This window comes from Varanus komodoensis, unplaced genomic scaffold (assembly GCF_004798865.1).
Source record: "Varanus komodoensis strain SLA01 unplaced genomic scaffold, ASM479886v1 scaffold16, whole genome shotgun sequence".
Classification (NCBI taxonomy): Eukaryota; Metazoa; Chordata; class Lepidosauria; order Squamata; family Varanidae; genus Varanus; species Varanus komodoensis.
In genome coordinates this window covers 11,714,888-11,734,811 of record NW_025335468.1, presented here as the reverse complement: position 1 = coordinate 11,734,811, position 19,924 = coordinate 11,714,888, and the positions used below count along the sequence as shown (strand labels likewise).

Genomic DNA, 19,924 nt, shown 5'->3' with positions numbered 1-19,924 from the left:
GTTAGACACTTGATCTGTCATGGTCTGGGACATGAGCGGCAGGAGACAAGACAGAGGCACGGGGAGCAGGGCAACTGAATTTCAGGCAGGGCAGTGTATACACTGTCGTAAGTAGTCCCACAGCAAAGTCCAGTTTTATTTTTAATGCCTTACCTAATTATGCCTAACATGGAGCTTCCCTTTTTTAACAGCTGCACACTGGCTTGACATTTTTATCAAGCTGTTCTCCACAACCTCAAGATCCTTTCCATGGTCAGTCACTGGTAATTCAGATCCCATCAACCTATACTTAAACCTGAGATGTTTTGTCCCAATATACATCATTTTATACTTCCTAAACTGCATTTGCCATTTTGATGTCTGTTCTCCCAGTTTGGTGATATTTATAGGGAACTCCTCAAAAGCCTTTTGGTTTTAAACACCTTAAATAATTTGGTGTTGTAAGCAAATTTGGCCCCTTCACTGCTCACTCCTAATTCAAGATCATATATAAATATGACCAATTGAAAAGCATTTGTCTTAATACAGGACTCTGTGGGAACCCACTGTTTACATCCCTCCATTGTGAGAAATTACCAGTTAGTATCACTCTCTGTTTTGTTAACGGGGATTACCCTTCTATATGCTTACTAATTCTATCTTTAATAACACTGTCATCCAATTTACCTGAAACAGACATAAAACAAACCAGCATGTAATTTCCTGGATCCCCCAGAACCCTTTTAAAAAATTGCTATTACATTAGCTATTCTCTAGTCCTCTAGTGCAGAGGCTGATCTTAGGGATAGAATACATAATTTAAGAATGTCAACAATTTCATATTTGAGTCCTTTAAGAACTCTAGGACAGACACTCTCTGAGTCTGGTGATTTATTAATGCTCAGTTTGGTCAATAAGGATAATAATTTCAACTTTTGTAACCACTATTTGCCCTGATTCCTCAAACTCCTTTTCTGAAGTTCAAAAGAAGTTCAAAAACAGGTATCCAGGGCTTTTTTTTGTCATGGAACGCACCAACCCACCGCACCAACCCATGGCGGTGTTGGTATTCCAGCACCTTTTTTTCCAATGAATTTTACGAAGTGATTTTGAATGGTAGCAAATCAGCAGCAATCATCATTAACATAGTGCCTGAGGGCTGCTTTTGTGTCTGCTATCGCTGCTGCTGCTGCTGCTGCTGCTGCTGCTGCTGCTGCTGCTGCTGCTCCTCCTCCTCCTCCTCCTCCTCCTCCTCCGTTTGGGATTGGAGTGTGTGGTCGTGCTGAGTGCTTACTGCCGGCGGGGACGTGAGTTCCAGCCCTTTTTTTTTTTTTTTTACAAAAAAAGCACTGCAGGTATCCATCCTGTAAACTCTACTGTGAAAGCAGTAATTCAGCTTTGCCAGTCTCTTTCTTCTCCTTTAGTACTCCTTGAACTCCATTATCATTCAACATTCCATCCCCCTCTGTTTTCCAGCTTCTGGTATATTAAAAACATCTTTGTTGGCCTTGATGTCAGTAATATGCTTTTCAAAATGCTTTTGTTTCTCTTACCTGATTGTATCTCCTGTGTGCAAGCTTTCCCCCCTTTTGTTTTCCTCACTTGGGAAAGACTTCCATTTTCAGAAGGAAGGCTTAGCTTCCTTGACACCGCTTGTTAACCATGAAAACTTTTGAACTTGCTTGCTTGTGTAAGTTGTTCTATAGTTACTATCTGAGCTTGTATTACTGTGTTTTGCCTAATCTCCAAGCATTTTGGGGGGATTTAAGCTTCCTTCCCTTTAGAGAAGTTTCCTCTTTTTGAACTCAAATGTGACTTAAATGTATATAAAATCTTATAGCACTGTGGTCATGGTTTTCAATTGTTGCAACAACATTTACATCTCATACTAGGACCTAGGCAACCTCACCTAAGATTAAATCCAGTACTGTCTGCCCTCTGATTGGTTCTAGGACACAGTCATTTAGGTCATATGGATATTTAACCTCCTTGTCAGAACTGGAACATACATATTTCCAGTCCATGTGGGGGATACTGAAGTTACCCATTATTATAACACTCCCCCACCCCAAATTCTCCCCAATTTCATTCTCCATCTCAAGTTCACTCTGAACATTCTGCTCCAGGGGACAACAGCATGTTCTCAGAATTAAGCTAGTTTAATAGCCAGATATTGTCACTCACAGTCCTTCTGTGGAGGAGTCTGCATTTTTTTAATTTCCAAGTCTGCTGACTCTACCCTTTTGCTGACATACAGAGCAACACCTCATGCAGCATGTCCTACCCTGTCCTTCCTGTATAATGTATATCCAAAGATATCGGCATCCCACTGGTACTCTCCATTATACCAGGTTTCTGTAATGGCCACTATGTCTTAGTTCTTTTTAAAAATCAGGCAGTCCAGCTGTTCTCTTTTAGCTTGTAGGCTTCTAGCATTTACCTATGCACAGTGTCCTTCTCCAGATGTGCACAACTTTTGTTTTGGCATTTAGGTCTCTAATTGTATAAGGACTGCTTGTTTCAAAATATTGCATAGTGCCTAACCATTCCTTTGTATACCATCATTTTATCTATGCATTGAGACTACTCAGTTTTGCCTGTTCACCTGGCTTGTTGTGTGGAACAGGTAGTATTCCAGAAAAAGTCACTTTGGTGGTCCTGGATTAAAGTCTTCCACTGAACAACCTAAACTGGCTTCCATCCATCCTAAATTTGGCTTCCTGAATGTGGTGTGGAAGGGTTGAATTCCTGTGTGTGTTAAGTGGTAACTTGTGCTGTCAAACTTGGAATGCTGTGTTTCTGAGCTAGTTTGTGAGTTTCGTTGTATACCCCAAAAGATGAGTCTATACTGAGCCTTCATTTTTGTTCATGAGCATTCTTCCACTAGCTTGGAGTGCACAGTGACCCTTGTCAGTATAGAGCTATGTATTACTTTTCTCTCCTCTCTGTAAGCTGCATTTCTTTCCTGTATTTTCCCCTGGGATTTAGCTCCCAACTGTAAGCTTATAAAAGGTTCCTGTCCTGAGATTTTATACTTTTTGCTATTCCTTGTTTTGGTTTCAGCTGATAATTTATGAATTTTAGATTATTACCTGCTGTGTGTGTGCACACACATGCACTCACAAAGAAATCATGAAATATCACTTACCTTCATTTCACATTGTTGCTTAACTTGCTTCTTTGCTGGTGCTTTATCCACTGGAGCTGGGAGATGTCATCACTGGGGCTCCTTGTACTTGTACAGGAATGCTGGAGATAATGACTTGGGTTATACGTAATGCTTCAGTTTCTGGGTTTTTACATCCAGAAAGTGATATGGAACCCAGCGAACTGTTCAACATGTCCATTTTCAACTAATCACCTAGTTATGAGCCATTTCTGGCTCATTTCATGACACCTGAACCAGGAACTCTGGGTTGTTTATGGGTTAAATAACTCAGGGTTCTTGGGTTGTTTCATGATATATGAATCCAGTAACTCTAGGTTGTTTATGGATTAAACAACCATACTTAACTGTTTGATGAGTAAGCAACCCAGGATTTCTTGGTTTTGACATGAGGGAATGTTCCTGTGTTGGTAATTGAAACTGGAAGTGGAAAGTGGAGTACCTGGTCCCACAGGCCCTGCCAATTCATAGGTTAAAGCAGTCCACTCATTAAACATTATTTCCAACTCCGTTCAGTATTTTTCAGTTGATTCTTATACAGTGACTGCTATAGTATAGTGCCAATTTTTACCAATGTGCCACCTAGGGCAGTCATTTTCACTTGCCTCATAACTATACTAGCCATGGAGAGAGTGACAGTTGGGACTGTAGTAAAACATTTATCTGTCCAGACCTAAGTATTGTGATCAGCTAAACAAACTAGACATGGATCTTGGCTGTCACTTCCTAACAAACCTGGATTTGTAAACCAAGAAATGCTGGATTACAACTCTAGCTTGTCAGGGGAACAGGCCAAGATCCTGGGTTGGGTCTGGATAATGCACAGAACATCCTTTCTAATTTTCTAACTGTCCCCTTGCTAGGGTGATTAGATTTTTAGGTTCCAGTGGTGCCCATAGGTGCCTTTTCCTAAGCCTAATTATCACAAGGATTGGGAGAGGGATTGAGGTGGGCAGGCAGTTAGGTAAATTTTAAAAAGGAGAAGAGAGACAGAGAGAAGAGGGAAAGAGTTATATGTGAAATGTATTGTTGGGTTGGGTGTGTGTGTGTGTCTGAGAGAAAAAGGGGGGGGAGAATGGGGGGGGGGGGAGAACAAGGGAGGGAGAGAGAAGGGAGTGGATGTGCATGTGATGGACAGACTGAGAAACAGTAAGAAAAATAGTTGTGTGTGGTAGCAGTGGCTCCAGCCCCGCTTCCTGCTGGTATGAGATTCCAGACAGATTTTTCCAGCAGGAATGCAGCCTGAGGGGTAACGGGTCCCCATGTCTACTTATTTGGCAGTGCAATGGCAATCCTGGCCGGTGAAGTCACACTTAGATAGCCCCAATGTTTTCTAGAGAAAAGGTTGCTCTTATCTTTGCTCTTGACAGAAACTTCCTAAGGAGGGAGTGGACTGGTATTGTTCACCTGAAAAACAACACACTACTACCAATGAGTCAGAATCAGGACTTAATTAAAACCAAGCAGGAGTTAAAGGTTTGTTACTGTAACAAATCCTTGTGTAAGCACTCATCCAAAGAAATGCATGTATTTCCCAGGAAAACTACCTCAAGGTAAACTGATGACAGAAGGGCAAGAATAATTTATGGCTGCAGCAGATACTGTATTTTGCCACAACCAGACCGTAAGTACAGCCCTTGAATGCATTCTAAATTAAGCATCATTTCCAGAAACAAAATGTAGATTTCTTAGCAACAGGTATATGGTATGTTTTTGCCAAGTCATACTTCCTTCTTCCTTAAGAGAAGGAAAACATTTGGCACAGTTTCTACATTCTTTAAGCTTACTGGGAAATAGATTGTGTTTGCTACCGCTGTCTGCAAAGAACTGGAATAGTTAGAGTATAAAGATTACCGACTGTGTAGTTTTTCAGAATAAATAATAATCTCAAATTTCGCCAGTAGTGAAACTACTTTATTTATTTTGGAGTGGTTTAGCATTTGCTGTAGCACAATGCTGTTTAAGTAAGCAATAATATACTTGATTTCTTAAGAGATGCAGCAACACTGATTGGATATGAAGAATTTGTACTCAGGTTTATAACACTGAAATTTAATCAATTTATTATGTAAAATCCCAGAATATGTCCAAGACAAACATAGTCTAGAAAGACTGAACAAAGGACAGGAAAACATACTATCTTGGGATAAAATAAAAAGAAGGTGGTAACAACATACAGATTATATAGCTCTGTATATAGAGTTATACAGAAGAGATAAAAGGATGACAGACTCCTTTGAAGACGAATCCTATGAGCAAGAACCTGAAATATTAGAAAGTCAAGTGACATCTGTTCTGAAAACACTTAGAAATACTAAAGCAGCCAGAGTAGACAGAGTATTAATAAAACTATTCCAAGCTGCAGAGACTGCATTGGCCCAAATCCTAACAAGAATATGCGAACAAATGGCCCACAGACTTGAAACATTCAATATGCATTCCGGTCCCCAAGAATGAACGTGGTAAGACATGCAGCACCTACAGGACCACTGCACTGATTTTCCATGCAAGCAAAGCAGTGCTCAAGGTGTTGCAACAAAGAATGTTACTCTAAATAGAGTGACAAATGCCTGACATTCAAGCTGGATTCCAAAAAGGAACAGGCACTCACGATCACACTGCAAATACATGTTGGCTAATGGAGCGCATCAAAAAATTTCCGAAGAGGATCAGCTTATGTTCTATAGATTATAGCAAAGCCTTTGACTGTGTAGCTCATAAGATGCTATGGATGATTCTGAAAGAAATGAGTGTGTCTTGGCACTTGATTGTCATGATGTGTAACTTTTATCATGGACAGGAAGGTACTGTTAGGACAGAATATACAGACAAAGAAGGGCTTTCTATAGGCAAAGACATCAGAAAAGGGTTATTTTTTCACCCTATTCAATCTGTACAAAGAACGTATTATGAAGAAAACTGGATTAGGATCAGAGGAAGGTGTGAAAATTGGTGGAAGATACCTCAATAATTTAAGATACACAGATGATGCCATATTATAGGCAGAAAGCAGCAGTGATTTGAAATGGCTCCTGATGAAAGTGAAAGAAGAAAGTGCAAAACCAGAACTGCAACTGCATATTAAGAAAACAAAGAAGTAGCATATAACTTCCTTAAAGAAATTGAAATTGTGAAAGATTTTGCATCCCTTGGCTCAATCAGTTCAAATACAGCCTGCTGCAGCCAAGAAATTAAACTTGGACTAAGATTGGATGGGCAACAATAAAGATAAACTTTATGTAGAAAAGATAATCAAAGATATTTCACTGGAGACCAAGGACAAAATTATCCACGCTATTGACAAAATCATCTCAATCACTATGCATGGGTGTGAAAGCTGGACAGTAAAGAAAGCTGACAAGAGGAAAATTGATGCCTTCAAAACATGGTGCTGGAGGAGAGCTTTGAGGATACCCTGGACTGACAGAAAGACAATTATGTTGGTCCTAGATCAGATCAATTCAGAACTTGTCCTGGAATCAAAACTGACAAAAGTGAGGTTGTCATATCTGGGCACAGCATGAGAAGGCAAGACTCACAGGAAAAGACAACCATGTTGTGGAAAGTTGAAGGCAGAAGAAAAGTAAGACCAATTGTAAGAGGGATGCATTCCCTAAAGGAAGCCACAGCCTTGAGTTTACAAGCGCTGAGAAGGGCTATTAAGGGCAGGGCATTTTGGAGGGCATTCATTCACAGAGTTACCATAAATTGGAGGTAACCACAACAAATGACCAGGGAAATTTATTTTGTATCTGGCTGCTACCTGTAATTGTTACCTGCTGGACAGGAGTTTTAAAAGATGCATACACAACACTATAAGCTTGATGAATATTTACAACAGCTTTTCTTGGGCTCCATTATTAATGTTTCAGAAATTCTGCCAGACATTATATAGAGGGTATCGCACTATTCCTGGATACAAAAGATAAGTCATAATCTTGAAATTACAAATACTAATGTCAGTCTGATTTTGGTCTGGTTCTGACCTACAAATGGAACGAGGGTATGATCACCTTCTGTCCTGCAGTGGTTCAACCACACTTGTATCTCCATCGAAGTCACTGGGTCTAAATTCCAAAGGTGGAACTAAATGTAACCCTGATTGTTTTTCCTAAAGGCTGTTTTTCCTCATTAAAAGCAGCTATTTCTTTCACATTGAGCAGAATAGTGGGGAAGAAGAGACTAAACACTTTGTCCAACCAATCTGCCCGTTCCTCCACTCCATATGCTTTCTTTCTAAATAAATTTATGATGATAGATCATTCTGCTGGCAATTGTCATTGTCTGTAGCTTCTGCATTTCATGTCCCCATTTCCAACCATGTATAACACATGGTAACATTTCATAAAGCATCAGATGAAGCAGACTGTAGACAATGACATCTGCTGTCTAAATACAGTACGTTTGTTAGTTTTTCAGATGCTACAGCATACTTTGCTCCTTTTGCTACAACAGACTAAGATAGCTAACCTGCTGGAAAGAATCTCGGAGTTTATTTTCAAGAAAAGGCAGGAAACTCCTGATTGCACTTATTTACAACTACATCTGGTGCCATCTAGTGACTAAATATTATAATTACACTTATACAGTGCGTTTGTGTATGTGAATCATTTACATGTCTACACTAAACTATGGAATCAAAGACTGGGAGGTATAATGATTTAGTGCTCACACTAGAGTCTCAATATTTTAATTACAAAAGAAAAAAACAACTGCTAATTAGCTTAGCCATCCTGAGATTACAATCTTATTCCACATTTTCTGGAAATAAAGCCTCATTGAAAACAATGGGATTTACCTCTGAGTAGACACGAACTGCATAGCATGTTTGTTTTGCATTGCTTTTTTAACATACCTTTCCTCACATGACACATTTTTTACTCCGGGAACTTTCAGAGGGGCAACCCTCTAGTAGTCTCTGTTACCCCTAAACCAAGAAGGTCTTGTGGTATCTTAAAGACCTTAAATATATGCTGGCATAAGCTTTTCTATATCAGAATCCATCTAATTATCTGTACAGGACTGTAGTCCACAAAAGCTAGTTCATATGCCCAAATAAATATGTTCCTTTTCTAAGGATTCTTCGCTCATACTGGGACAGATACATAGGGCATTTTAGCATTTAACAGATCTGCAAGTTTTTGTTTTTGTTTAAATAGGCTGCGGTGTGTGAGAAACAATACCCGTTTGGTCATCTTATTTCTAAGGGAAATTCCTGACGTTGAGCATGGGACAGAGATACTAGGCCAGCCTCTCCTTACCTTGTGTCTTCCAGATGTTTTGCATCACAATTCCCAGGATTAGTGACCAATGGCCATCTTGGCTGACGATGATGGGAACTGAGGTCCACAACATTTGGAGGGCACTAAGTTAAGCAACCCAAAAATAAAATATCCCAGATTTCCCTTAATCCAGCCTTCCCCAGTCATGTACCCTACAGGTGTACTGACTGCAACCCCCATCATTCCCAGCCAGTGCTATGCATGATGGGTGTTGCAGTCCCACACATCTGTAAAGGACCCGCTCGGAGAAAGCTGTTCTCGACAGCAAAGGCTTGGGGAAAACCTTCCAGGCTTTTTTCATTGGTTACTCATCATCCCCACCGCCCCCTCCATCTTTCCCTTCCCAACGCAGCGCGTCAGTGAGGAAAAATATCATTGGCACCACCCACTCCTGTTAGCGCCACGTACCTTCACCAGCGCAACGCACCTTCATCTCCCTCTCGCTGCTCGCTCAACTGAGCTTGGCTGCCTTGCAGTTGGCCAATCGCAGCTCTACGCGATGCCCAGAAGGAAGACACGCTCCGCCAATCCCTGTGCTCCAAGAGGTGGTACCTATTACTATGGAAACGGGAACTAGGTTTTTGCTCGAGACCAGGTTCAAGGGGGTGTAGCAGCGGAGAAAGCGAGGGGGGCACACCGAAAGGAAGGAAGAAAGGAAAGGAGAAACGGAAGGGAGGGGAAGACCGATCCACACCCCGGGAGCCTGGTCATTGTGCTGCTACTGCTGGGGGCTCCGCGCGCTGCCTCTCTCAAGCACAACAGCGGGAAAAGCCTCATCAGCTGAAAGCAAAGACGCTCAGGATTACTCTGTCCCCATCTGCATAGCTATGGATCATCTCGAAAGGAAGGTAAGGTCTTCCCCAAACCCAGATCACTGGGGCAGAGGGGGCTGTGCCCTGGGAAGGATCAGTGGCGCTTATTCCCGCTCTTCGACCCATGACCGGTGGGCGCACTGAGCTCGCTGGGCGATCAGGTGTCACCTCCCAAGTTCCTTCTTTGCCCAACAGGTTATTCTGGTAGCATCTTTTACCCATGGGGAACATGGGGCGCTTGCAGATTATTTGTTTTTAAACTAAAGAACAGTCAAGATGGGCAGGAGGACTCCAGAAGAGCTTGGCTCCTGTTGGTGTAGTGCTTGTGTGTTTTCCACAGTAGAAGTGTTGCATTGGATAAATGGATAGAGCAGAGCTGGTCCAAGCGATTAGCATCTGGAGACTTACTTGTTTTAGCATATGTGCTGAAGAATTCCCATTTGAATGGCAGATTTAATGCTAATAAATAAACTTCCTTGTGATAACATCAGTTTATCTGGGGAGAAAGAAGTCCCTTCAAAAAATCAGGAGCAGTCTAATAATATAAACTTTACTTCTCATAAGCAGGAGTACACAGGTGGGATAGACAGAAGCATTATATGTCATTTTCCCCCTCAAATATGATATACAAAGAAATTTGACAGAGCAAATACTTTCTTGTTAAGATGCAAACATATTTGAAGTAGTAGACAGGTTCTTCTTACATTTGTGCTAAAACATAAGAATAAGTTACCTGGTTATTGTATGTTTAAGCATATTTGATGTCCCTGTGTATGTTTCAACACCAGATATTTCACGTTCTTATGCAAACTGATTTCTAATGTGTCATCACTAATAATCTGTGTGCAAGGAGAACAAGTTCTCTCACAAAGGTGTGTGGGATGCTAAGTGGTTGAATGTTCTTCTGTTTTGTTGTGCTATCACAACAATTGTCAGTTGGTTCTGTAAAAATTCTGTGAAATAATATGGTTCTAACACAATGAAGCAAAACATCAAACTGTTGCTGATTCATCACAGGCTTGCTATTTATAAAGAGGAGAAAAAAACAACAACTTTCCCATTCATAAAAAGCCTTCGACTGCATTGGTGTTACAGCTGCTCAAGGTTCGCATATTTTCAAAGAGAATGCTCTAACACTAGCTGTGCTAAATAAAATTGAGATTTGAACGATTATAATTTTAGGATAATAATAATCATATTATCAAATCATTGATCTACCTGTTAATTTAATAAAAGATTTGTTTGTAAAGAAGGAAAGACTTTAATAAAGTGTTGTTGACTTAGATTGAAATAGATTATCACTACATTTATTAGTTCAGCTGAGTTCATACTTGTGGGACTCATTTCCATCTGGAGTTGGCAGTTACTCCATAAAGTTGCACTGATATAATTGACAATGGAATTTTGAATTGCATTCTGCAAAGAATAAGGTCAAATTCATGCATTTAAAGACCTTTCTGTTTCATTGCTATCCTTCTCTGCATGTTGTTTTGAAGAAAATGCATAAAGAAGCAAATAGCTACAATTAAGTTGCAGCAAAATTGGTTATTTCATTTTCTAAGGGCACAATCCTATGCATATTTAAAGAGAACACTGTCCATCTCCCAGCAAGGCTGGCCAGGACATGTTAGTTATTTTAAGGGGGTTTTTTTCTGGCTAACAAAGCATAGGATCACACCTTTAGGGAATCTGTTTTCTGAATAATACCTGAATAATGTTTTCCTCATCAGTTGGATGTAAAAAAAGAATTATCTGTAATTCTGCAGGTGTACACATTGGTTTCTTGTTATTTTCACAAAGACTTAATCAAATGTTCAACCAGTGTGACAGAAACCCAGTAAGAGTATGGAAATCTCTAATCTGCTTTTAGTCATGTATCACTCTGAAGGGTACAATCCTAAACATACTCATTAGAGAGTAGATCAGTATACAAAGGATTGCACTACATGTTATTTGTGTGGTATGCATCTCTCTGATTAATAGAGTCTAATTTAGCACCTTTACATTTTAAGAACTAGAAGACACAGAGTAAATATATAATGGATTTCTGACTAGAATTAATGAAATTGTTACGACATCTTTGCTTTGCCAGTGGAAATATACATTTAAAAATTAAATGAGAAAGTAACTAAATGATGTGCTTTAATGCACATTTAAGTTCACATTCAGTTCTGCTTGCATGAAACAAGTTGAAAGGGTATTGTAATACTTGCTTGGAAACTGTTGTTCAAAATGCTTCTGGGGAAAGTTTCTGTTCAATATGTGTTGGACTTAATTTTTTCCCTTCCCTTCCCTTCTCAATAACTGCTGCCTTTCTTGCCTTTTCCTCTGATGTACATCTTACCTTTATTCATAAAAATAATTAAAAACAAAATCTAAACATATGTTTGTAGAGGTGCTCAAAGGTGACTTTTCTGGAGAAGAAAAAAGTAGAGTATTTCCTCACTTAAGGAGTACTTAATGTCTATCTTCCTTTAAATCCTTTCTAGTACCTTTCTTGTTTGGTCTCTGGTTTATCCCTATAATCCTCAAACCATTAATCCTCATTCCCAACTGTAACCAGTTTTAACTGTGTGTAACCTCATTTGCTAATATTTATCCCTCTCTATCTTTGTCTCTCCATCTGTGGTCTTTCCCATTTTCTGTTTTAGATTGTACCTTCCTTGAGCACAGAGACATTTCTCTTTTTGTCCATTAAACACTATATGGCACTAGATGCTATCGATGGTGCAAATAAGTATTATATACAGTTACATCAAACAAAGTATGTTGGGTTGAACTGAGATAGGAGTTTAATTGCTCCTTCAGCCATAAAATTCATTGAGTAACATCGGGTCAATCCCTATTATTTTTTAATTATATTTTTTTTTAAAAATTCACAGTCCCCTTTTAGTTTAAAAACTTCTGAGGTAGACTAGGTTGACCATAAAATGGGGATGGCAGACAAGCCGTCGTTACTGTCTTGAGCTTGTTGGAGAATGAGCAAGATTAGCATGGATAAAATAAATAAAAAATGAGTAGTCCTTGGCAGCCTTGGACATTTTGGCTGGAGTTGATGGGAATTCTAGTTATACACATATAGAGAGCACTGAGTTAGAAAAGTCTATATTGCTCTTTTCACTGTTACTGTGAAGAGTAACGAGAGTGTTCTGATACGTTTCAGGTAACTTGAAATACAACCACAGACCACATTTTGACTGTTGAATGTTGAAACATTATGAAAGAATGAAATAATGGCTTTACCAAACCTTTCCTGCTATTTTCTGAGACTTGCATCATATTCTTATCTTGATGTAGCCAATAGTAAAGAAGCCTAAGGTGAAAAATTTTCAGAGTTTCTAAATATCTGAAATCCACATCAAAAAGGAGAACAAGAATTGTACACTACTTCCATTTAGTTTTTTACAAGAAGCAGTGCTCTTGAACAAATGCTGAAGATTAAGTTGAAGCTTAAACATGGGAAAGAGCATTCTAGTGCTTTCCATAATTTAGCAATGGAACATTCACTTTTAAATTGTATTTATATCCTGTCCTTTTTCCTGCAAGGAACTCAGGATGCCTTACATGATCCTGCTTCTTTTCTCCATTTTATCTTCACATCAACCCTGTGGGGTAGGTTAGGTTGAGAGACACTGACTCTCTCAAACTCACCCACTGAACTTCCTGATTTCCAGTCTAGCACTCTTTCCACTATACCATACAGGCCTATAGGAACATGATTCCTAGAAGAATCTGTCCTTTTTTGGTAAGTTTTGTAAGTTTTATAAAAGATTGGACAGTCAGGTGTCAGTGTTACTTGAGAAAGAAGAAGGACTTGGATAGAAAAGCCATTGGATCTTGCCACATAATTAGTTCTGTGATTAGTTCTTTTTGAAAGTTGTGCAAGAAAAGATACTGGGAACTGATGTGGAAGAAGTTGATAGAATGTACGAAAATGTCCACAATTTATTAAATATAAAATAAAGGATGCAAGTTACATGCTAGTGATGTTTTTAATTTTTTTTTGTTATTGCCACTTTGTAACATTAATAATTTAGCTCTTGTTTTTTGGGGTGCTTCATGAAGACCTAACTAGATTCAACCAATAAGGACTGGCTATTTTAGAAGGATTTTTTTTAAACAACTGTTTTAAAAAATATATTTTTATAGCTCCTTCAATATTTACATAAGACATGTTATCTAAATTAGATATGTACTCTGCTTCTTTAATAGGGCATGATAGTTTACATAACTTATGGTATTGTAAAAAATGCTGAAAGATCCAACTAATGCTTTTATTAATAGCAAAACAAAAGTAGTCTAAACTCCAGGCCTACCATTTGAGATGACATACAGTAAAGTCTTAGATTAAACAAAATCAAACTAGGAGATGTGAGGGGAGCATTAGGGACATGCAGATTTTAATGCCATCTCATTTGTCACCCATCAGCCTATGGCTTAGAGTTTAAAAGATCCAGCTGGCAAGGCCTTGAGTGAATTACATACCCTCCAGCCATCTGAGTTCAGTCTGGACTGAAAGAAAAGGGGTCTGAAGGTCAAGAAAACCCGTCGGTGCCACATGCTAGTTTCCTATCTAGTCTATTATAGGGATTAAAGGAAATATGTCACAGAGTTTGAGTGTTCAGTTCCTATGTGGTAAGTGTGACCAGCTAATTTTTATTCAACTGAGCCTTCAGGTCAGATAGTATGACAAAAAGACTCAGTATAGCTGGCTCAGATATTCAAAATCATGAAACAGCTTTTTGGCATCAGATGAAATAAGCTGTAAGGTGAAAATTATTACAGATGCAATGACATGAATGTATATACAAACAAGCCACAGATATGAAGACAGTTCAGAAGTTCAGCTACCATTCATCAGCTCTAAAGAAATGAAATGCATGTGTGTGAACATGTGTGTGCCATGAACATAGTGGGTCTTAAAGAACCAGGTAGGCATCTTGTACATGGATGTGCCACTTCTGAGATCCAGAGTGTTATAATAGTTACAGGGTTGGAGTTGGACTTTGGGGAATCTGGCCTGTAGTCCCTCAGTTGGCCATGGTTCTCACTTGATCACTTGGAACAATCACTGACACTCAGATTAACCTACCTTGCAGGGTTGTTGTTGTGAGGATCAAATGGAAAGTAGTGAGAGAATTAAAGTAAGCCAGCTTGGTTTCCTTGCAGAAAAAAGGCAGGATATAACTATAATAATAAACATTTTCTCTCATTCAAAGTAATATTAGAAACTGACCATAGTTCAGTGGTCAAGCATGTTCTTTGTCTAAAGAAAGTCCAGGGTTCAATCCTTAGCATTTCCAAGCAGGAATAGGAAATAGTCCAATCTGAAACCGTGGAAGGGCACTGCCAGTCAGTGTCAACAGGCTAGATGGACCAGTGGTCTGTCTTGGTGTATGGCAGCTTCCTCCATGCCTAGCATAAGGCAATAAGAGAACTTCTGTTTAGACCAAATGCAGTCAGTAGCCTGCAGGCCAAGCTCAGCTTGCCAAATGCTTTTTTTCTGGTAGATACAGCCCTCTGCCATTCAGAACATTAAAAAGAGCTCTGCTAAATCAGAATAAAGAGGAATCTACTCCATTGGCCCATAGATTGCTTCTTGGAAACCCTGCGCCAGGGCTTGAAGGCAAATTACTTTCTGCTACTATTGAAATTAGTGATATATCTATCTTCTGTGACAAATTTCTCCCTTTTTCAAGTGGTCACCACCACATCTTGTGCCAGTTACATTTCATGAAATGAACTTCCCTAGGGTTAATGGCCCTTGTGAAGCTTCCTGTTTCATCATGACCCAACATGAAGGATTGACTTGAAGATGGGGGGCAGGAAAGGAAGAGGAAACAAGCCAGACTGTGGAGAAAGATTAACTGCTTGATATCAGACTGATGCTTATTCTTTAAATGATGAAATATAAAAAATATACAGTTTTTACAAAGTTCTCTTGATGACTTTGAAAATTGCTTTTATTTTCTTCTGTTTTATAGCACTTTTCAATTTCAGGTTAGGCTCAGTTCTGTAAAGTGCGTATACATCTAGGTCAGTGGTTTTCAGCCTTTCCACAGCTGGGGACTGGCGAAAACAGGAAAACCACCTTGGGGACCGCTGAGGCAGAAACAAAAAGCACCATACACATAATAGAGTAGTCTGTGTATTAGTTTCCAAGCACAGTACCAAAGAAATGAAAATTCTCCAAACAGCCAGAAATGGAGCGACAAAAAATGCCAGCAAAAGAACAAAAATGCCAGCAAAAGAGCAAAATACTGAAATTGGCGTGGCATGGCTCCTAGCCAGCTCCCACCAAGCCATCTGTTCCCTCCACACCCCTGGTGGCACCAAAGCACCCCCTGCAAATGCGATGCCAACCGAGGAAGAGGTAGTGGAGCACAGCCAGCCCCCGCACCAGTCTGCAGTGAGTGGGATGCAGGCCACGGACCAGCAGGAAATCTCCTGCGGACAGGTGCCAGTCCGTGGACTAGAGGCTGAGAACCACTGATCTAGGTGATACTTTCTGATGCATTGCTTGACGTTGTAGTCTTTATTAGCAATAATTTCCAATAAATAATGAACATTTTTGCCATTTGAAGAGTATAGGCTGGGATTTACATATTTCTTTTACTGTATGGTTGCTAAATACAAAGGTAATGCCTGTATGTACTTTTACAAGGTACTCATTGTTGATATTGTGTAAACCAAGTATACAGATGCAAGATTGTTTATTGTGGTAATCCTGCCGAGAGTGATGGCAGCTCTTGTCTTTGTCTAATGCTGTTCCTGAGCTGGCCAGATGCAGTGAAGAGCAGGGCTGCTATACCTTTAATACTTGCATAGGAAATGGAAGTTTTGGAAAGCATAGCTTGGCAGGTATGGGTGAGAAAAGTAGCAACTGCGATACTATATGTATACAGGTGTGGCTTTTCTCACCCCTGCCTGCCAAATTATGTGTGCCAAAAATCCCATCTCCTATGCAGCTGTTAAAGGAATAGTAACCCTGCTCCTCCTTTGTATCCATAGCCATTTCCCTAGGAAGGAAAATAGATGAATGTGTGCTTGGATATTTCACTAAGACAAAAATATTTGTGCTATAACACTGAGCGTGAAAGACAGATTCAATTAATGTAGCCTTACCACTTAATCTGTATGTTCAAACAGATGAATGACTGCTATCCTAAACATCTTGTATCCTAACACTTGTCCCACTTAGCTTTAGGATTGAGGCTGCAATCCTAGGTATGTTTCACTTGCTAGGGAGCAAGTCTACCACTGGGCCTTACTTTTGATTAAATATGCCTGAAGTTGCTTTTTTAGCCAACTCTAATCCTAGCTCTTCGTTGAATGTTATGTTTTAATAATGAAGTAGAATTAGATTTGGCTATTATAATTGTTTTGACATATTGTTTTAACATTATTATCCTTTAAACCTGAACATATGCAATTTTCTCATGTCTGATGTTTAAGCTATCTATTCTGTTACTGTTTAATTTGGCTGGCAGCCCTGATACTCCTTAACTGGAGATGCCTGTAGCTGATCAATCAGACCTTCCTATAGTCATGTGAGTGGGCTGTCCCAGAGCTTACCAAACTGGTTTGTACAGTCTTCTCCCAGGACCCAAAGAATGGATGATGGTACATAACTGCTGGAAATATGGAGACAAGTTATCTTTGTCCCATAAAGCTGTGCAGGGAGTTCTTGGTTTATTAGTATTTCCAGAATAACTGAGAAGCTGTGTGGAATCCTGACATCTTGCAGGGTATTAGAAATGCTTCTGGATCATGGTTAATATTTCTTAAGTTGAAAGGGGGAACATTTAAAAGGTACATTTTCTTCTTTTGTTTGCTACCGTCACAGAATCTTGCATCATCTGGACTCACTAGTCTCATTATGAATTGCACATTTGTACTGTTACTCACATTCATTCATGTCTGAGTTCAAAGTCTGATTCATTTCCTAGCTCTTGAGCATGACATGCTGGCACATACATTGCTTGGGCAGACAACCTTTGTATCTAGTGATATGTTCACCAGGCTATTTTAGGTTGTCATTACAGAAAGTGGATCCCTAATAATTTGTGTTGTTCACCTTACTTCTAGAAGTTTGCTTATAAAATCTTGATCACTACAAAGATCACAGCTGCAGACCCAACTGTGTATTCATTACTGAGCATATCTATTTTTACAGACTGGATTAGCCCTTTGATACAGTGAAGGCCTCAAGCAGTGCTACTCAGCTGTGCGAATGGGATACATCATGCTGCCCTTGGAGTGGAGCCATGGCCACTGCCATCTCCAGGCATGGCCTCTGCCATGGTGCATCCATATCGCTCCTGATGGAGGAATCTGCCCACTCCTTTCCGCTGGGGGGATGCCCCACAGCACGGGGGAGGTGGCAGTCCTATAATTCTGTTCTTTGGATTACTTCTTCATATCTTCAGTTTGTATCAACTATGTGTTCATTAGAGAAGTCTGCCACCTAGTAATTGAAGATGATATACAGGTTTCGAACATACAGATACATTTAAATTAATTTTTTAAAATGTGCTTTAAAAAACCAAACAACCCTGAAGTGCACACCCTTATCGTCCCCTTAATATGCATGGCAAGTTTCAAGTGTCTAGGTTTTATAGTCTTGGCACTGTAACGTTGACAGACACACATACTCCTTTATTATTATAGATTATATATATATTATAGATATAACAGTTATTATAGATATAGGTTGAACACCATCAATTACTAACAATTTGCAGTGGTTTGCCCTTAGTAGCCAAACTGGAATGTGTTTAAGCTGGATTATGCTTCCTGGTCATTTGTATCTTTGTTTATTCCTAATATCTGAAACAAACTGCAGGTTTGTATTTGGTTCAGGTGAGAGTGAAGAAGATGAAGTTATGATGCAGACTGGAGTGCTTTCAGCATGATTGTCTTGCTGAAAGGTGCTGCTTAATCCATAGATGAAAAAAATTATGAACTACTAGTAATTCTTTGCTTGCTACAATGGGTGTTAATTTGAATTTAGAAAGTTTTATTTTGCTTTTAGAAAAACAATTCCCTTTAAAGTTCATAATATGATCAGAGTGGAACTTAATGTACATTAATGGATGAAATGGCTATGCTCAAGTTCTAAGATGCAAAGAGATAGGGCTCCTGTACATGATTTTGCTGACAAAGGCTTTTCAGGAGGAACAGCTTTTCTTAACCCTGCATGACAAACTCTGCATATCAAAACCCACTTGTCTGCATAGTTTTTAAAGGCATCGGAGATATTTGCATCTAATTATGCCAGGTAACATGAATTCTACTTTTGCTAAATCATGCATGGATCATTGAGATCTGTACCAAACTATTTCCTGGGGTTGTGGCTGAGAGGCATTTTTCTGACCCGAATCTGAGCCTGCTGTCCCATAATATTGGCCTAGTTTTCTGATCTTAAGGTTGCTGAGCACTGCCAAAAATAACCCATGCAGCAATCTTAGTAGCAGAAGGGAGCAGGAATGGTGACAGAAGAAGGAGGGAGGTATAATACAGCAGAGTACTTCGTGATCTGCTTGATAGCATCAAGCTTCATTAGACTCCTATCTGAATTCCTGTAGAACTGAATATTTTATTATTATTGAATTATATTTATATTCTGCTTTTTTCTTGTGAGGAACCAAAGTGGCTTACATAGTCAAGCTTAACCACACAACCCTGTGAGACAGGTTAGGCTGACAGTGAGTACCTGGACCGAAGTGACCCAGTGAGCTTCTTGGCTGAGAGAGGACTAGAATGTGGATCTTCTGGCCAGACCAGCGCTTTAACCACCACGCCACTCTGGCTCATCTGAGTGCCAGTCAACCCTCATTTGTCATGCAGAGTATAGAAATGACACAGCAACTAACCAGTACAGTAGGAATTCAATTGGTTACTCTTCCATATAAATATAAGATTGGAATGATTAACTCACAGGCTAAATGCACACCCCATAAGTAAGAATAATTATGTAATTTAATATGCATGTCTCCCAGGGCATGAGATTTAAGGCCTGGTCTTCAGGACTTACTTGATTGCTTAATCCGTAACAATAAGTTCTTACTTAATAAGTAAGAGACTTAATAAGTCTCGTTTTCCATCAGTAGAGAGTGATCTCAATGCAGAAACTTAATTTCAGGGCTAGTTATCTTGTTACCACTGAGCCAAAGGCTAGAGAATGAGCTGCCCAACTTCAGCATTGGTCTACCCATGTTGCGTAGTGCTGAAGCTCAGGGAAAACGGGTTTTGATCCAGGGGCAGGCCATGGGCAGAGTAGGGCTGGAGGTCTGGCTCTGGAAAAGGTAATTCAGGTGCCAGAGTCAGGGGTATTGGCAGGGCAAGACACCAGAAAGCTTTTCTGGATGGGTTGTTCTGACTGAGGAGCTGGTTGGAGGCAATGACTTTACAGAGCTGTGTGGATCCCAAACACCCAGTGGAGTTATCTGAGAATATTCAGGCTGGCTGATATTGCATCCTAATACCATCCGATTCCCATATGCTGTAGATGCTATAGAGCTTTGTCTGTTGGACTTGCTGAAGAATTTGTGTAGGAAGTAACATGCTACTATGGGTGCGAAAGATGCAGGACTCCAAGAAGAGTCCAGTTCAGCCGAAAAAGGCAGAAAGACGATCTAACCATGAAGGAGGTGATCTACTGGTATATTGCCAGGATGAGCTAT

General features: G+C 39.7%; 2 protein-coding genes across 5 annotated transcripts in view; one reads left to right on the top strand and one right to left on the bottom strand.

The window, feature by feature from the left end:
- PIK3C2A (phosphatidylinositol-4-phosphate 3-kinase catalytic subunit type 2 alpha) overlaps nt 1-8,882 on the bottom strand; it is a 103,072-nt gene extending 94,190 nt beyond the window's left edge. For all 3 annotated transcript variants that reach the window (XM_044425849.1, XM_044425850.1, XM_044425851.1), the window contains exons 1-2: nt 8,836-8,882; nt 3,128-3,228 (exon numbers count right to left, since the gene is read on the bottom strand). The gene's annotated coding sequence lies outside the window, so the exon portion shown is untranslated. The remainder of the gene's footprint in view (nt 1-3,127; nt 3,229-8,835) is intronic.
- Nucleotides 4,363-19,924, top strand: part of NUCB2 (nucleobindin 2) — a 39,300-nt gene continuing 23,738 nt past the window's right edge. The window contains exon 1 of one of the 2 annotated variants that reach the window (XM_044425857.1): nt 4,363-4,769. In XM_044425857.1, the coding sequence (XP_044281792.1) occupies nt 4,731-4,769 (39 nt within the window). In that variant the 5' untranslated portion in view covers nt 4,363-4,730. Of the gene's footprint in view, nt 4,770-8,980; nt 9,276-19,924 lie in introns of those variants that run through there. The other variant, XM_044425858.1, reaches the window with a different exon arrangement.